Source organism: Porites lutea, chromosome 2, assembly GCF_958299795.1.
Source record: "Porites lutea chromosome 2, jaPorLute2.1, whole genome shotgun sequence".
Lineage (NCBI taxonomy): Eukaryota > Metazoa > Cnidaria > Anthozoa > Scleractinia > Poritidae > Porites > Porites lutea.
This window is the reverse complement of record NC_133202.1, coordinates 30587324-30605230: the sequence shown is the minus strand read 5'-3', so window position 1 is coordinate 30605230 and position 17907 is coordinate 30587324. Positions and strand designations below refer to the sequence as shown.

The window sequence follows — 17907 nt, the reverse complement described above, 5'->3', positions numbered from 1 at the left end:
ATGTGTTCCGGAGTTGATCGGGAGTGGCAAAGAAGACGCCGTTTTCATTCTGAAGATGCTTTAGACAGTCTGCGACTGAAAAATTCAAGAGCTGGGTACTTGTCGAGAATAACCAAGTTGTACCGAGAAACTGAAGAACTCTTAAATGACTCAAAGAATGTCAATGAAGTTTCGGAGAAATTATTGGACATTGACGAAGCCTTTGCTCGCTTCGAGAAGGCGCATTACGATTACATTGCCACTTTATCTGGAAACTTAGAAGAATGGGAAGGCGAAGCACGTTATTTTAAAGAACATTGCAACCGAAAGATGAATTTTGAATCAAGAATTGAACAATGGATTCATAGCGTAAAGGTGCCAGTTGTAACTCACGAAGATATAGACACACAGCCTGAAGATGTCGTCAGCACCGCGCATTTATCTATTAGACAGCTGAAGGCCAAGCAAGCGTTAGCTCATTTAAAGCTGAAACAGTTAACGCAAAAGCAAGAATTATTACGTCAGGAGGAAGAGACTAAATTAAAGTTAGAAGTCTTGGAGGCACAGTATGAAGTCCAAAAAACAGATCTGCAAGTTAAGTTGTTGCAAGATGAAGATATCAATTACCCTAATCTTACGGAGGTGTTTAAAGAGCTGAATCCGTTTGATAAAGAAGTTGAAGGACGAGCTACAGGCGGCTATATGCAGGAAGACCCTGAGCCCAGAGGCGGACAGAAATCAATTCAATCCAAACGTTCACAGTCACAGTTGAATCCCAATGCGCTAGAATTCAAAGGTCTACTAGACAGAACCAGCACAGCCTCCTCTGTTTCAGAAAACGAATATATTTTGCCTGAAGAACTTATAGGCAAGATGGCGTTAACCATAAAGCAGGGGTTTGCGTTGCCGAAGAAGGAGTTGGCAATCTTTGATGGTGATCCCCTCGAGTACTGGAATTTTATTAAATCGTTTGAAACAAGCATCGTCTCTAATGCAGCTAGCGAAAGCGAGAAGCTGATGTACCTTCTTCAGTACACATCGGGTGTAGCAAAGGACACGATCAAATGTTGTTTGTACAAGGATCCTTCCCTAGGATATCAAGCTGCAAGAAAGCTACTTGAAGAACGGTTCGGACATCCCTTCAGAATTGCCTCGCAGTACGTGACCAAGCTAACAGAAGGTCCTCCTCTGAAGCCTTCAGATCGTACAGGATTATTAGCATTTGCTGACCAGTTAAAGGATTGCGAAAATACACTTGAATCTATTGGCTACCTGGATGAAATCAATAGTGCCGACAACCTAAGAAGAATTGTTCAGAGGCTGCCGTTTCATCTCAGGACTAAATTTGTGGAAGTAGCAGATCAAATCCAGGAAGCAGGTCAAAGAACGAACATTAGTCACATTGCAGAATTTGTCAAAATCAAGGCGAGAGCTGCAAATAACCCTGTGTTTGGTTGCGTGATAGACGACGCACGAGGCAGATCGGATAGTCAGAGACGTAAGCCTAATCCTAAAAGAGCTACATTGCCCGATGAGCGCGGTAACGCATTCAGTACTCAAGAGATCGATTTCAGAGAAGGACGGTTGAGTTCACCTGGTCACAAAGAAGCCCCTTCTACGAGATATGCAGTCTGCCCGGTATGCAATGCAGCTCACCCCTTAGCGAAATGCAAGGTTTTTATAGAGAAGAATTTCGGAGAACGTCTACAAGTGATGAGGAAAGCTCAGTTATGCCATAATTGCTTCAAGTACGGCCACATTGCAGTGGGATGCTTAGCAAGGAGTACATGTGAAGTCCAAGGTTGTAAGAGACGACACCATACTTTACTTCACCCTCCGCCCTCACAGCAATCAGTTGAAGAGAGAACGAGAGTCTCGGTTGAACAAGGAACCCAAGTAAGCAGTGGCACGCCGTTATCAAGTGGACAGACAAACAGTACCTCAACAGGAGGGGGAAAGGTTTGCCTGAGGGTGGTCCCTGTGAAAGTCCGAAGTCGCGATGCAGACAAGGTAGTGGAAACGTACGCACTTCTAGACAGCGGTTCAGATATCTCCTTATGCGACAAGACGCTAGCGAGGGAGCTTGGAGTTCAAGGGCAAGAAAAAACATTCTCCCTGACAACTCAAGAAAGAGAAGACAGCCCAAGAGTTGGTCGTGAGATCAGCCTAACTGTGGAGTCACTTGATGGTACTGACAAGGTTGAAATTAAAAGACTATGGACTGTTGATAGACTGAACGCCTCACGCCGAAGTATCCCATCAGAGCAAGATACAAGACAGTGGCCTCACCTTGAAGACATAAAGTTACAAAGTATTAGCGAGAAAGAAGTCCGATTAATCGTAGGCACTAACGCACCAGAGGCCTTCTGGGTATTAGAAGAAAGGCGTGGTAATAGAGGAGAGCCATATGCCATTCGAACACCTCTTGGTTGGACACTCATGGGCCCAGTGGGACGCATCGATTGCCGAGAACGCCATCTGAATGTTAACTTTGTTCGCTTAGTGGAGTCCGCGAGAAAAGATTGTCTCATGCAGCAAGTCGAAAGGTTCTGGGCCATAGAGAATTACGGCTTGGCGGCTGACTCTAACGTGTGCATGTCAGTGGAAGACAAGAAAGCTCTTGCAATCATGGAACGATCTGTGAAACTTGATCAAGGTCATTATCAAGTGGCGCTTCCCTGGAGACAGTACCCACCATTCCTGCCTTATAATCGGCCCATGGCAGAACAAAGGCTTCAAGTACTGAAGAGAAGGTTTCTACAAGATGAGAAACTCTTTGAAAGTTACAAGACCACCATGGAGGAGTACATTGCTAAGGGACACGCAAGAAAGGTACCGTGTAACGAGGTTCATGTAGACGACAAGCGGCCGCTGTGGTATTTACCTCACCACCCTGTGCTCAACAAGCCTGGAAAAACCAGAGTAGTCTTCGACTGTGCAGCCAAGTACGGAGGAACATCTCTTAACGATCAGCTTCTTACTGGACCGGACTTGACCAATTCTATAGTTGGCGTGTTGATGAGATTCCGGGAAGAACGAGTCGCGTTATTAGCTGACATCGAGTGCATGTTCCATCAAGTTAGAGTACCACCAGACGACCAAGACACGTTTAGATTCCTCTGGTGGCCGGATGGTGACTTGAATCAGCAACCAGTCGATCATCGTATGGAAGTTCATTTGTTTGGTGCAACGTCGTCACCGAGTTGTTGCAACTTCGCTTTGAAAAGGACAGCAGAAGATAACAAAGGCGAATTCCCGGAAGAAGTGGTCAGGACAGTCAAAAGAAACTTTTACGTCGATGACTGCCTCAAGTCGGTTAAATCTGCAAAAAACGGTGTGGAATTTGTGCATCAGCTAAGAAGCATTCTGTCCAAAGGAGGATTTCGATTAACCAAATGGTTGAGTAACAGTTCAGAGGTCTTGGACTGCATTCCGCGAGTTGAGAGAGCCCCGTCAGTACTTGACCTTGACCTGGACAAAGTAAACCCACCGATTCAACGGACGCTGGGGCTCAAGTGGGATTTAGAGAAAGACGAGTTTACTTTCAAGGTTACCCTAAGAGACAGACCAAATACCCGTCGGGGAATACTCAGCATGATGAGCTCCGTTTATGATCCACTTGGGTTGGTCGCTCCAGTTGTTCTAACGGCAAAGAAGTTGTTGCAAGATCTTTGTAAAAAGAAAATTGGATGGGACGACCCAATCAGTGATGAAGATGGTGAAAGATGGGAGAAATGGAAGAGTCAATTACCCAGTCTCTCTCGGATCTCTCTTGGAAGATGCATTAAGCCGTTGTACTTTGGAGACTTGAAATTTGCCGAGTTGCACAACTTCGCAGACGCGTCGCAGATAGCATATGGAGCGGTCTCGTATCTCAGAATGGTAGACGTTGAAGATAGAATCCATTGCACATTTCTTATTGGAAAATCTCGCCTAGCACACCTGAAACCTATGACTGTACCGAGATTGGAACTGTCCGCGGCAGTCTTAGCTGTTCAGTTAGACAAGTCTGTTCGAGAGGAATTGGACGTTCCGATTACACAATCAACATATTGGTCAGACTCCACCTGCGTGTTGCAGTACATCAGAAATCAGTCGAAGAGATTTCACACGTTTGTTGCAAACAGACTCTCAGTTATTCACGAGAACTCAGCCCCCCACCAGTGGAGACACATAAGTTCCGATCTCAACCCGGCTGATGAAGTTAGTAGAGGTCTCACAGTAGAAGAGATGTGTGCAAACAGCAAGTGGCTAAATGGTCCTCAGTTTCTAACCAGGAGAGATGAATTTTGGCCTCGTGATCCTACACTTCATGAACCGGAGTTATCCGATGACGATCCAGAGATCAAACGTGCTCAGTCTAACAGCCAATCATCGTCTGGCCATCAAAGTGGAGATGTTCTTTCAAGTTTGATCGAGCGCCATTCATCATGGGAAAGATTAAAGAGGGCAGTGGCCTGGTTACATAGATTTAGAACGTGGTTCATTGAGCGATACAGTCAAAGTCCGATCAGTTCCAAAGTTAAGAGTAGTGTAAATAGAAGAGTCCTGTCGGTAGACGAAATGAAAGAAGCTGAAAAGGAGATTATCAAGCACACACAGAGAATTTCATTTCCCGAAGTCATCCAGGCCTTGCAAAGGATTGGTTCATTACAGCACTCGCGTCAGGCAACTTCAGAGCTGAAGAACCTAAAGATGGCTGGGCATATACGCAAACTTCATCCGTTGCTGGACGAGATGGGAATTCTAAGAGTTGGAGGACGACTGGAAAACGCTCTAATCGACTACGATGCAAAGCATCCAATCATTCTGCCTTACCGAGATCACGTGACAGACTTAATCATCTCGCAGCATCATCAGAAAGCCGGTCATCTGGGTCAAGAGTACGTTTTGTCCAGCCTGCGCCACCAGTATTGGGTTATTAAAGGACGATCAGCTGTGCGTCGTGTGATCAGCGGCTGTTTTCTGTGCAAGAAACTTGGTGCCGTGCGTGGGGAACAGCTGATGGGTGATCTTCCAAAGGAAAGACTGATGTCCGAAGAACCGCCGTTTACTCATGTGGGGGTGGATTATTTTGGTCCTATTTATGTGCGCCAAGGACGTTCAAACGTGAAACGTTATGGTTGCCTTTTCACCTGCCTTGCTGTTAGAGCCGTCCACATCGAAGTTGTACATTCCCTTGACACCGACGGCTTTATAAACGCCTTGCGAAGATTTGTCAGTTTGAGGGGATGTCCAACTACCATCTTCAGTGACAATGGCACAAACTTTCGTGCAGGGGAGAAAGAGCTCCGAGAGTCGTTAAGTGAATGGAATCAAACAACGATTTATGACTTTCTTCGCCAGAAAAAGATCATCTGGAAATTTAATCCCCCTGGAGCATCACATATGGGTGGAGCGTGGGAAAGGATCATTAGATCAATTCGTAAAATCCTTAAAGCCTTGCTGGGACAACAACTCGTCACTGATGAAATGCTGCGAACCCTCATGGCGGAAGTTGCAGGTATTTTGAACAGCCGACCTTTGACACCAGTGAGTAGCGACCCTAAGGACCTAGAACCTCTCACGCCGAATCATCTGCTGTTATTGAGATCGAACCCAAGTTTGCCCGTTGGGTCCTTTGGCAAGGAAGATAGTTACAGCAAGCGCCGATGGCGACAGGTGCAGTACATCTCAGACGTATTCTGGAAGCGCTGGCTAAAGGAGTATTTGCCAACCCTACAAGAAAGAGCAAAGTGGATGAAGCCTCGTCGTAGCTTGGAGATCGGAGATCTAGTATTGATTGCAGATGAAAATGTCCATCGCGGAAAATGGCCGTTAGGCAAAGTTGTTGATGTCTTTCGCGGAAAAGACGGATATGTCAGATCAGCAAAGGTTAAGACGAGTCTAACCGTTCTTACAAGGCCAGTAACAAAGTTATGCTTCCTTGAAGGACAGAGAGCGTCACATTGAATTTAGAAAAAAAAAAACGAACCCCTTTTTTTTTCTCCAGAAGCTGTGATAAAGGAATTTATTTCATCACTACTAAGAATTCTATTTAAGGATCGCGGACTTACGCTCGTGCCTAGGTAGTGACTCTATTAATGAACTGTAAAGAGACTTGGATAGTTCATTGGGGCGGGCATGTAGCCACGAGAGACTGCGAGTTTTTCGTGTTCTTTATTTTTTCATGTTTTGCGTTGCGTAAAGTTAGTTTAATTAGTGCCTTTGTTATCGCACTTGGAGTAGTCTTTTGTTAGCCTTTTTTCATATGCGTATTCTTTCTGTATTCTAGTCTCGGCGTTGCGTTACGTAATCGTTATTGTCAATTTTTGTAAGTTCGTTAGGTTCATTATTTTCAGTCCAGTTTAGTATAAAGTTTTATTTTTTGTTCATGTAAATCAGTCGCTTAATTGTATCCGGAGTTGCCGTACAGATCTTGTAAGTATAGTTTTCCTGTAATTTTTGCTCGTTTTCTTAGTCATTTGTTGTACCTTAAGTTATCGTTTTTGTAAGGCTTTCGGTCCGCGTTTATTAATTCTGTATTTTCTTTTTTGCTGTAATTGTTCTAGTGAATCGAGAAGTAAAAGTCGTATTCAAAGTGTACGAGAGTGTTTTCTACATTGTGTTTGGATAATTTTGATGTTTAATCAGTCCAATACTGCAAGCAAAACAGCTGATCATGTGAATCAGAAAAAAATTGCTCAAATTTTTAGCAAATAATTTGATTTTAGTAAAAAAAAATAAATGTAATAAGTTATTTATGGTCATATAATAATACAAAAGTTTCACCAAATCATATTATTTACAGTGATATAATAATAATAATAATAATAATAATAATAATAATAATAACAATAATAATAATACAAGTATTTAACCAAATCAGTGGAGAGCAGATTTGTTTTCATAACTTGAAATGCTTTTGGCTACCTATAGGATGAGAGTAAAATTGGGGTGTCATTTCATGCTAGTTTTAGAAGTTTAGCAGTAAATGAAGCACCTGTAAAATAAAATACATGTCCATGCTGAAAAGATGACTAAATTAACCTTATAAGGGTTTACTGCTGGGTAAAAATATATCGAAGTTGTACCCAAATCATAGAAATGCACAGAGCTTTCGCATAGTAACACATTTTATTTACAAGAAATATTTTTATATAACTGATTTGGTTAAAAATGAATCATACAGATGTATCTCCGCTTGGGGTAAGTGAATAGCACTAGGTACACTATATAATATTATTCACTGCCTATTTTGGGTAGTGGATAATATTTATCAGATGAAAACAAGTTCTTATAAATAATAATTAGAGGAATATCGCTTATCATAATAATTTGAGGCTAATTTTATTTCCTGTGGTTGATGTTCTGTCCATTAGTAAGGATGTCACATCTACATTGGGAGTGATGTGTACGTGTTGTCATCGTATAACCATTTGAATCTAGAAAGAGTATATTTGAAGTATACCACTCAAATGGAGTTACGTTTTACCCGTACCAACCTTAGATAATTATGAACCAGCTAGTGTTGACTTGCACTTTCAAACCCAATGTACATTCTTATACACTTGTGAATTTAGATAGTTTCACATTGTATGTGCTTTTTATTTAAAGGCATATATTTTGTGGTACATGCAGTGCCCTGCAGAGGCCAATGGAACTTTCTTTTAATTTATCTTGCTTTTTATTGTACAGTGTATATTAAAGATAATAAAGTCATTTTACTCTTGAAATTTTGTTTGGTGTCTAAATTGTTTGTAAGTCATTTATGGTACCAAATAAAAATAAGAAACATGTGGATAATGGTGTTTTGATCAAATTTTCTATCTTGAGCGAAAGTGTAAAAAAGTGATATTTTAATCAACTTTGTTTACCTTACATAAAGTATGGAAAACTGCTATCATGGCAATATTTGCCATCCTGAGCAAAAATACAGAAGAACTGATCAACTTTGCTACAATGGGGAAAAGTATGGGAAACTACTGTTTTGATCATATCTGCCATCCTGAGCAAAATTGAGAATAAAGTGGTATTTGGCCAAATTTGCTACCCTGAGCAAAACAGTGGCAAACGCCTATTTTGATCATATTTTCCACACTGAGCGAAGATACGGAAGAAGTGATAATTTGACCTCATTTACTACAATGGGCGATACACAAATAAGGTGAATTTTTGCTCAGATTTACTATCCTGGGCAAAACTGTTGAAAAATGAGTTTTGGTCACTTTTGCTACATTGAGCAAAAATGTGGGAAATTACTACTTTGACCGAATTTGCTATAAAGAGCAAAAGCATTCAAAAATTCATCTTCGATTGCTTTTGCCCATTTGGGCAAAAACCTGACAAATGTCAGTTTTGCTATCAAGTTTGACACCCCTGTAAATGCCTTGATAAAGTAAAGGTTATCCTTGTTTTTACACACGGGGCAAATTTGAGGCAAATTCGGCATTTACCACCTTTGCCACTAAAGCAAAATTATGGCAAAGTAGGTCCAATGTCATGTGGCAAAATTGAGCAAAATTAAGCAAATGTGGCATTTGCAGATGATTTGCTCCAAATTTGCTATAGAGGTAAATCCGTTTTTTCGTCCAGTGTTATAAATTAAGCAATTTCACCTTTTTCTACACATCTCTCCTCTATACGAATAATCAATTAGAAGGAATGTCTTGATTAAGCTTTATTTTTCTTTTCTTTAATTTTATTGTAATCTTGCTCATGCAGTCACATTGCTTGATTTATCTATAATATCAACACCTACACTGATATAACTGGAACAGTCAAGCAAGACCTTTTTCCTTTTGGCCTGAGAGGTAAGGAATCTGCTCTAAAGTTCAGCACGTATATGTACCTGTTCTCTTTCGTCTTCTTTTTGTCTCATCACAAAAATAAATAGAGGTTTTTAGAGCCTGTTTAAAAAACCCTGAACACCACAGGTATTCCTGACAAATTAACTGCCAGGTACCAAACAGTGCATCAGTAAAAGGCGATTCAATCCTGATTTTTTTTAAATGAAACAGAAATATTGACTCAGGGCCTATAAAAATTTGGACTTATTTTCAATGCAGTTACTGATAAATTAGAGATCAATGTTTAAATTGCAATTGAATGTATTTTTTCTCATGATAGGACCAACACGCAGAAGAGCTTCAGGTTCAGACGAAGTTGCAAATTGCTGGTATCTCTTGCAGTCTACAAGTGACCAAACGTGCATGCTGCCATTTTTGAACCATTCCTTTGAAGAGGTAATATTGCTAACAAAGGAAGGCTTATTCACCTAATTTTCTTAACAGTTCAAATCAAAATAACAATAGACAAATATTAACCATAATTTACTTACTCCCTTACTCTCCCTTTGTTATTTATTACAGTTAGCTGGCAGGCACATGAAGACTGCAAGGGAATGATTGTTATCCTGATAAACAAAAAGAAAAGGATTGATGAGAAGAGAAGAGATTTGTTGAAAGCCCTTATGGTCACTCTGCTGTCTTATGAGCTTATTAATAAAAAAGCCAATCAAAGAAAGACTATCGTCAACTCGTGGGTACGTTGTTTAGAAAATAATCAATTAGTTATCACCTCTGGTTTTCCCACAGTGAATTTTAGGAAATGATAGAAATTCATATTATGAATATACTATCCTTGTTCTGGAAACACAATACTTTTCTTGCTGTTTATTGCACTTTAGTAACAGTTATTTAAGCATATATTTAAAAACAAAAAAAAAACAGCAAAACAAATAAGCAAACAAGACAAAACAAAAAAGAAAAAAAAAGGAAGAAGGGAAAAGATGGTTCTTAGCAGGATTAGAACCCGGTACCTTCAGTGTGACCCGACCTCACATAGCCACTACGCCATTGAGGATGGTCACATGATTTGGCGAAAAGTCTCAAATTTAATGCCTTTTCCATGGAACTTCCGCCGGCAAACAACCGGGGCAAACGATCGAGCCATAAAAACGACTCGAAGCAATGGGATGAAATTAAGGCTAATTGAAACCAGGCAATCAGGCTACTGACAGTAAAAAACAATGTAAACGCATTTCATGGCAATGAAAGAACATATGCGGTACAAAGCTGACACAACTCCTCCGCGAAGTAGGACGCACAACATTAGCTTATGTTTTCTTATCTCGATTTCCGCTGTTATTTTAAAAAGGAAATGCTCAAACTCACATCCATTTCCCCCCGTGATCCTGGGGAGTCCTTAAGAAGAAGAAGAAGAAGAAGTGCCTTTATTTACCATACATTTCACCAGTCCGTATTTTATACCCAGTCCGCAGTCCGTAGTCCGCAGTCCGTGTTTTATACTGGCCACCATAAATTCATTCATACACATAACCTACTACAGTATTACAAGGTAGGAGATCAAGCCAGCGTCGTTGAAGGAGTCGAAGAGCAAATGCTCATCTTCTTGTCAAGTTTAACGCCTGGATGGGTCAAAGGCTTTTGAATCGTACTAATTTGAAAGATTCCTTCCTGTCGTAAATTTGGGAAGACCTCTATCCTAACCGTGCTGTAGCGCACGGTGCACGCTCGCACCGAGGAATTTGATGCTACCGAACTTCGGCGAGCGCGTGCTTCTTTGGAAACGATAGATCTTCGCACTCTCGAGTTCGGACCCGATTAATTACGAAGTGCGTCTACTACGAGTGAGTGAGTGACTCATTTGCATATCTCAGTCCCTGCAATAACTCGTGGTACGCTCGCGCGTACCCACGAGTTAAAAACGGTTACAAGACCTGATAGTTGGCTGAATGTGACTTTTTTTTACCTTTTCTTGCAGGAACAAATGTGCAATTTCGAGCTCGATTCAAGCCCAACAGGTGAGGGAGGTTTAAAAGTACATCAGTAGAAATGCACTCACAATTTAATTGTACTACTCACTGATACATTGTTGATTTCACATCGGGATAACTCTTAATAATTCACCTCTTAAGTTTATACAAAACCCTTTTGATTTTAAAGCAACATAAAATAGGCTGAATGTTGTTTTGCTTTGTTTATTATTTCTTAACAAGGTAAGGCAGATGAGACGCCAGAGAATAATGCGCCCGACCAAAGAAGGCTGCAAAGTTATAGCGCAGGATGTGGTTCAGGGCCGCCCAACAATGTCCCGCATATTCAGTGAAACTGTCTTCTATCAGGTACAAAACAAGCAATAATATTGTAAAAAGAGTTCGTAGATCACGTGGGTAGAACCCCTGCCCGGCGTTTGGGAGATCATAGGTTTGAATCCTGTAAGGGACTCAGATTTTTCTTTGTCCCACGCTAATGAGATGCTGATCATTTCATTTTCACAGTATTGTTATACTTTTCAATAGGCAACATCTCGAGTAAAAGACAGCATTTTCTTTAAGTTTTGAAATCGATGAAGTGTTTTAATAAAATAGCCATTTAAGAGCACCGAAAGCATCATATCCGTAACTGGATACCGAAAAAGCCATTCATTTCCCTAATAACTTGCAGTATGTGTTGAGAGAGGCAGCGAAAATAGTAAGTCTGTGGAAAACTGCACCCCTCTTAAATACCCCACAAGTCCATGGAAACGTTTATTTTGAAGGTACAGGTTAAAGCAAGTAAAACTAGTTAAAATGTTTTTTATCCAAGAACTGAAACCGACGCTTAACAAACAGTGCGATTCAATTCGCGCCAAATTATTTCTTTAGAGTAGTTCTTGTTAACATTGTTTTATTTCCATTGTTTTTTGACTTTATAAATATTTTTAGCACTTTTTACATTTTTACATATTTTATCACATTTTAGCGTTCACCACATTTATTCACCACTTATTTATGCTAATTTAGAGAACTTTTATACTCTTGAAAATGACCTCGGAGAGGTCGAAACGTCGTGATTTCTTATCGCTAATATTTATCTCAAAATCGATTTCTAAGAAACTACTTATTAATCACCATCTTCTACTTATAATAACACAAAAACATCTCATGTATTTATTGCACACATAAGATCATATGTATACATGTATATTGCACTACCATTACTACACGACATTATAATAATGTTGATTGCTACACTTTGCCACTTACCTGTTCAGTTAACAGTGTATACACATGTAGCGTTGGTCTATTTTGCAGGTGGTAACAGCAGCATGTTACTTTTCTTTTAATTGGAAAGTATATATAGATACATGCTAATAGCATCAGTAAAGCAGGATGTAATTAAAATTAGTTTTACCACAGGTCACAAATGCACTACCACAGCTCATTCTGCTTGACTTGCTACAAGTCGACCTCTTGGCGGGCAGAATGAGCCTTTTTAGGCCGTGAAGTGGCTGACCGAGCGACAAAGTCGTGAGAGGTCGACTTGTCTCATTTGAGGGATTTACATATGCTTACATGTAAGTTTTCTGCCAAACATGGGGAGTGGCTTGACTGGCCTTTGGGGTTTCAGGTTGCATTTGCTAGTCTCAGACTTAATTAGCAGAATGTAGTATTTCCACTACAAAAAAACAATTGAACCCATGTGCCGTTCTCCAACATCAAAAGAGCAAATTTACGTACTTTGTGTTAAAGTCGTCACAAACAAAGATTTTAAGTCAATGAAACGGAAATGCGCGCTTCAGATCTTGATACTGGCGAGTAAAAAAATCACTGCAAGGAATTGAAAGGGCTCTGTTTGTAGCACATGATCTTCTTTCTAATCGACTGACAGTTTGATTGCGGTGCTGTTATGCAGTGATGCAACAACACTATTCTCACTGGGGCCATCTCGTACAAACGCCCCAAATCCCTTCGGGATCCAAGGATAAAAATTCCCGCACGCTCATAGTCTCCTGGGTGTTCTGTTTCACACAGGTTTCGTATAAATAGGCCTGTTTTGGCCTGTTTAACTGTCTTTTCGTTAAACGTTCGCAAGTCGTTAGCTTGGCGTTCTTTTTCTCTTGCCCGGTCATCGCTGCCCCATCTTCGAAGATTATCTTCGTTTTTCGTCCTCCATGCCGGACCTAGTCCCTGTTGTTCCTGCGGATGGGGCTGTTGCAGCTGTTGACCCTCCAGCCGATGCTGCTGGTGACAACAACGCACAGAACGCTAACGACAACGTGGTTAGTGTTTTCTCTTGCCCATGTATTCGTTTTCCTTCGCGCGTTTTTCGGGCTAGGCGTTGTTGGTCTTTTAGCTTGGTTCTCACTTCTGTTATTAGTTTTAGTTTTCGCGTTTGTGCGACTAGTTTAGTTTTCACATCTGTGTACAAGTTTACAATTTTCGCGTCTGTGTTACTATTTTCTTTTCAAGTCTGTGTTACAACTTTAGTTTTAGCGTCTGTGTGCAAATTTAGTTCTCGCGTCTGTGTACAACTTTAGTTTTCCGTCTGTGTGGCAAGTTTAGTTTTCGCGTCTGTTACCTATTTAGTTTTCACATCTTTGTGTCAACTTAGTTTTCCGTCCGTGTGACAACTTAAGTTTTCCGTCTGTGTGGCAAGTCTGTGTGACATATTTAATTTTTGCGTCTGTGTTACAACTTGAGTTTTTCCGTCTGTGTGACAAATTTAGTTTTTGCGTCTGTGTGACAAGTTTGGGTTTCGCGTCTGTGTGACAAATTTAGTTTTCGCGTCTGTGTAACAACTTAAGTTTTCCGTCTGTGCGACAAGTCTGTTTGATATATTTAATTTTCGCGTCTGTGTGACCAATTTTGTTTTCCGTCTGTGTGACAAGTCTGTGTGACAAATTTAGTTTTCGCGTCTGTGTGACAAATTTAGTTTTCGCGTCTGTGTGACAAGTTTAGTTTTCCGTCTGTGTTACAAGTTTGGGTTTCGCGTCTGTGTGACAGCCTTAGTTTTCGCGTCTGTGTGACAACTTTTGTTTTCCGTTTGTGTGACAAGTTAGTTTTCGCGTCTGTGACAAATTTAGTTCCCGCGTCTGTGTGTCAACTTTGGTTTCCTGTCCATGCGACAAGTCTGTGTGACAAGTTTAGTTTTTTCCCGTCTGTGTTACAAATTCAGTTTTCCCGTCTGTGTACAAATTGTGTAATCTCCTCTGTGTTACAAACTTAGTTTTCTCGTCTGTGTGTCAGATTTAGTTTTCTCGTCTGTGTGACGAATTTAGTTTTCTCGTCAGTGTGACAAATGTTATGTATCTGGGTGTGATCGGGGTCTGTGTGACCAATTTACTTTTCACTTTTGCGTGTTTTATGATCGGTACTCTCTCTTAAGATTTCGCTCGTTACGATTTCCACCCAGTTCAGATATCGCTTTATACTATCCAATGGTGCAATCGGGAAGGGGAAAAGTCTCACGTTGCAGTCCCTCTCACTCCGCCTTCAATAGCGATCACGGTGAATTTACGATCTTTACGCCAGTTTTCCCATGAGGTTATTTTACTTGTCTCTCCGGTTTTTTTTGTTTTTTTTTAGTATCGTGCTAGGACTTTCAAGAGTTGTCAATAATAAACCTTTTCTTTGAGTTTTGGGGAGAGTTACGTGTTTCTGGTTTATTGTGGTAGTTTGCACTAGCTTTCGGGAGCAGCAGCCGTAGGGCTCGCTTCTTCCCATATCTTATCCTTGCCTGGGGCGTTTGGGAGTAAGGGTTCCCAGTGGGAATTTATTACTATTCTCACTGGGGACATCTCGTACAATACAAACGCCCCAAATCCCTTCGGGATCCAAGGATAAAAATTCCTGCGCGCTCTGTTTCACACAGGTTTCGTATAAATAGGCCTGTTTTGGCCTGTTTAATTGTCTTTTCGTTAAACGTTCGCCAGTCGTTAGCTTGGCGTCCCTCCCTCTTCCCCGCAGCGATGACCATTGTTGCCATCCTTGCTAGCTCCTGCTCCTTTTCGCCTCTGGGCTCGCTTCTTTCCATATCTTATCCTTGCCTGGAGCGTTTGGGAGTGAGGGCTCCCAGTGGGAATTTATTACAAGTGGATTTCAGGAATTTTCATAAGAAGCGAGTACTCTAGTTTCTCTTCAGATTTCAAAATACCCTCTAGCTGTATTAGCAATCATCTCCAATGCAATGGGAATTGCGTTTTGAGACCTGATCTTTGAGCAATCAGTAGAACAATCACCAAGACGATGGCATTGCAATCCTCGCCAAAATGGTCAAAAACAATGAAGCCAGCTCAAAAGTCAGACTTTTCCCAAGTCCAGTTAAAGCAGACACATTATGTAAATATTATGCTTCAATTGCTTCCTCTGTCTGTCACCACGGGAGCATCTACTTTTGCAATGGACAAGTCACGTTTTAATGCACTTAATTACCTGTGAGTGACAACTTTATCCCCAAGGGTCCCAAATAGTTACTTTGATTGGTCTAAGAGCAGTGACCCGTTTTTGGGTCGCTAAAACTGGCGCCAATCAAGTATGAAAAGTCCTTCATCCCGCGCCATATTAAATCCAATAAGGGACTTTTTTGAAAGTCTACTCAACTGCCAGAATGGGAAGAAGAGCATAAGGGAAAGGTTTTCGCAAATGTTGACTTATCGTACGAATCATCTGAAAAATACAAAGTACTGGAAATGATCAGAAAAGGTAGCACAACTCTCTTTGGACGGTGACCAAATTTAGTTATCAGCTCATGTGTTGCTCAGTTTTCAGTCAATTGTGGTTTGTCACTTTGCAACTGTACATTGATGGCTGAATTTGGAATTTAGCGATTTTATTTTATAATGATGCTCAGATCAGCTAGTCAATTTCTCACATTCCAAATTCTAGTCCCTACTAATCCATCGCACTTCTTTATTTGCTGTTCATCGATATTGAAAGAAAAGTCCTGTTCAGTACTTTTTAACAGAAACAGTTAAAATTTGCTAGGATTTGCCATCAGGCCATTCTTCCTGAACCATTAGTTCTACTGTATCGCCTCCCTTAACTTGTGGTCTAGACTTGCATACAAGGCTGCATGATCACTGTCTGTGCCAGCTGTACTTAAGGTACTTTAATGTTTGTTTTCCTAACTTAGAAAATATGGAATAGTTCGATCAACAAGGCACAGTGCTGAAGATCTCCAGTACACAATACAAACACGGCTAAGATCTATGGTCGTCCGAACGTTTCAAAATTTGCTAAACTTAAATTCGTTGTCGCTAAATTTAAATTCGTTGTCGCTAAACTTAAATTCGTTATCGCTATCTTCAATTTGTTGTCGCTAAATTTAAATTCGTTGTCGCTAAATTTAAATTCGTTGTCGCTAAACTTAAATTTGTTGTCGCTATCTTGAATTTGTTGTCGCTAAATTCAAATTCGTGAACATGAAGTCGTTGTCGCTAAATTTTATTTCGTTGTCGCTAACTTGAAGTCGTTGTTGCTAAATTTTATTTCGTTGTCGCTAACTTGAAGTCGTTGTCGCCAAAATTAAACTCGTTGTCACCAACTTCAAGTTGTTGTCGCTAACATTAAATTTTTCATTGCGCTAACATGAAGTCGTTGTCGCGAACTATCAAGGTGCTAAACTTAATTCGTTGTCGCTAACTATGAAGTCGTTGTCGCTAAAATTAAGTGAACTCGGTATCGCTAACTATACCAAGGCGCTAACATTTACTAAGGGAGCGGAGAGAAGGGATTTGAAGGTTCCCGTATGAATCCGAGGAGGCCTAGGAACAAGTCAATTTTTCGTTTTTGGGCTTCCTATGTTTGGGAGCAAACATGGCGGCCTGGGCAGTACTTCGGGCAAGATTGGATAGGGCATGATAGTTCTTCCCACGTGCTTTTTCCAAAATGGCGGACGAGGCCATAGTTAACAAGGTATGAACTTCATATGATGAAAGCCTTTCTTTTATAAACATACATTGATTTGATTTTACAACAAACATTTTTTTCTTACATTTTTCCCTCTTCTCCAGGGATGCAACATTCTTAAGGCGAATGGTATCGCTAACAATATTGTCCATTCCATTCGCAATGAGAAGGTAAGTTGTTCTCCAGTGTCATTGCAGTGTTTGCAGCAAAATACAAATTTATTATTGGACTTGCTGTTAGTGGAATTTGTTTTTGGTGTCCAGTGTCATAAATTAAATTGTTTCTGTGCTATCTAGGTAACACTGTCCATGATATGTCGCGGAGAATTAACAGATGACGACTTGAAGCGACTGGGGGCAAATACAATTGGGGATCGGCTGAATATCAAAAGAATAAGTAGAGAAGCTTCGCATATGTTTATATATCAAACTATTTAGGCTCATACATAAGACAAAAATTAATTTACGAGAGCATTTGCTTGACATTTTTCAGGTTTATGACATGGCTCTTCTGGGGTACCAAGGAGAAGGGAATGAGGGCAGGGAAGGGGTGGGGGCGGGGGGGCTTTTAAGCACCCTCGATGATAAGAGGCCGTTGAATAATAGGTAATTGGGCAGAATAGTTCATCCATATGATGCATTTAGGCTTCCCTTCCTCTCCCCTTTCTTTTTCCTGTATTAAATTTGCAATTTGCATTATTTTAGGCAATGTCTGCATCATGTAGCATAACAGTTTAAGCAATCTTTTTTAAAATATTGTTATTACTGGTTGTACAAGAAATGGACAGCATGCTGTACCAAGTTAAGTTCAACACTGAAATCATTTTCTATGGTCTGCAGAGGATGTTGTCCAGGAGGAGCTGAGGAGGGTTTTTTTTAGCCCTACACAGTCTAGTACATCAATTGCATCGTCTGTCACATCAGCAAGAAATATCCTTGCATCTTTGCAGTCCAGTCAATCTACTGTGAATCCAAATATGCATTCCTCTACCAATGTAGCATCTGTCCAGCCACAGTTCAATGCTCAGACAGATAAGTTAAACCGAAAAAGAGCTGGCTCAAAAAGAAGTTTTTACAAGGGCAAAATGCCACAAGTACAAGTAAAAGAAGAGCTTAGAAGATTGGTAGCACTGGAATACCCAGGAGCAGATGTCCCAGAAGTTGACCAATTCAAAGATGAGATGGTGGTCTTTGATGGTCTAGTCAGATATAGCACGGTTGATCCAGAGAATGCCATCAGAGAAAGAATCACTGCAA

General features: G+C 40.6%; 1 protein-coding gene across 1 annotated transcript; it reads left to right on the top strand.

Annotated features, from left to right (window-relative positions):
• LOC140926035 (uncharacterized) lies at positions 1–5931 on the top strand. The gene has a single exon (XM_073375845.1). The coding sequence runs from the start codon at positions 1–3 to the stop codon at positions 5929–5931; it is 5931 nt and encodes a 1976-aa protein (XP_073231946.1).
• The last annotated feature ends 11976 nt before the right edge of the window (positions 5932–17907 follow it).

Bases quoted from the DNA above. Each gene is read 5' to 3' on its own strand.
- LOC140926035 (XM_073375845.1), top strand. From the start codon at position 1: ATGTGTTCCGGAGTTGATCGGGAGTGGCAAAGAAGACGCCGTTTTCAT.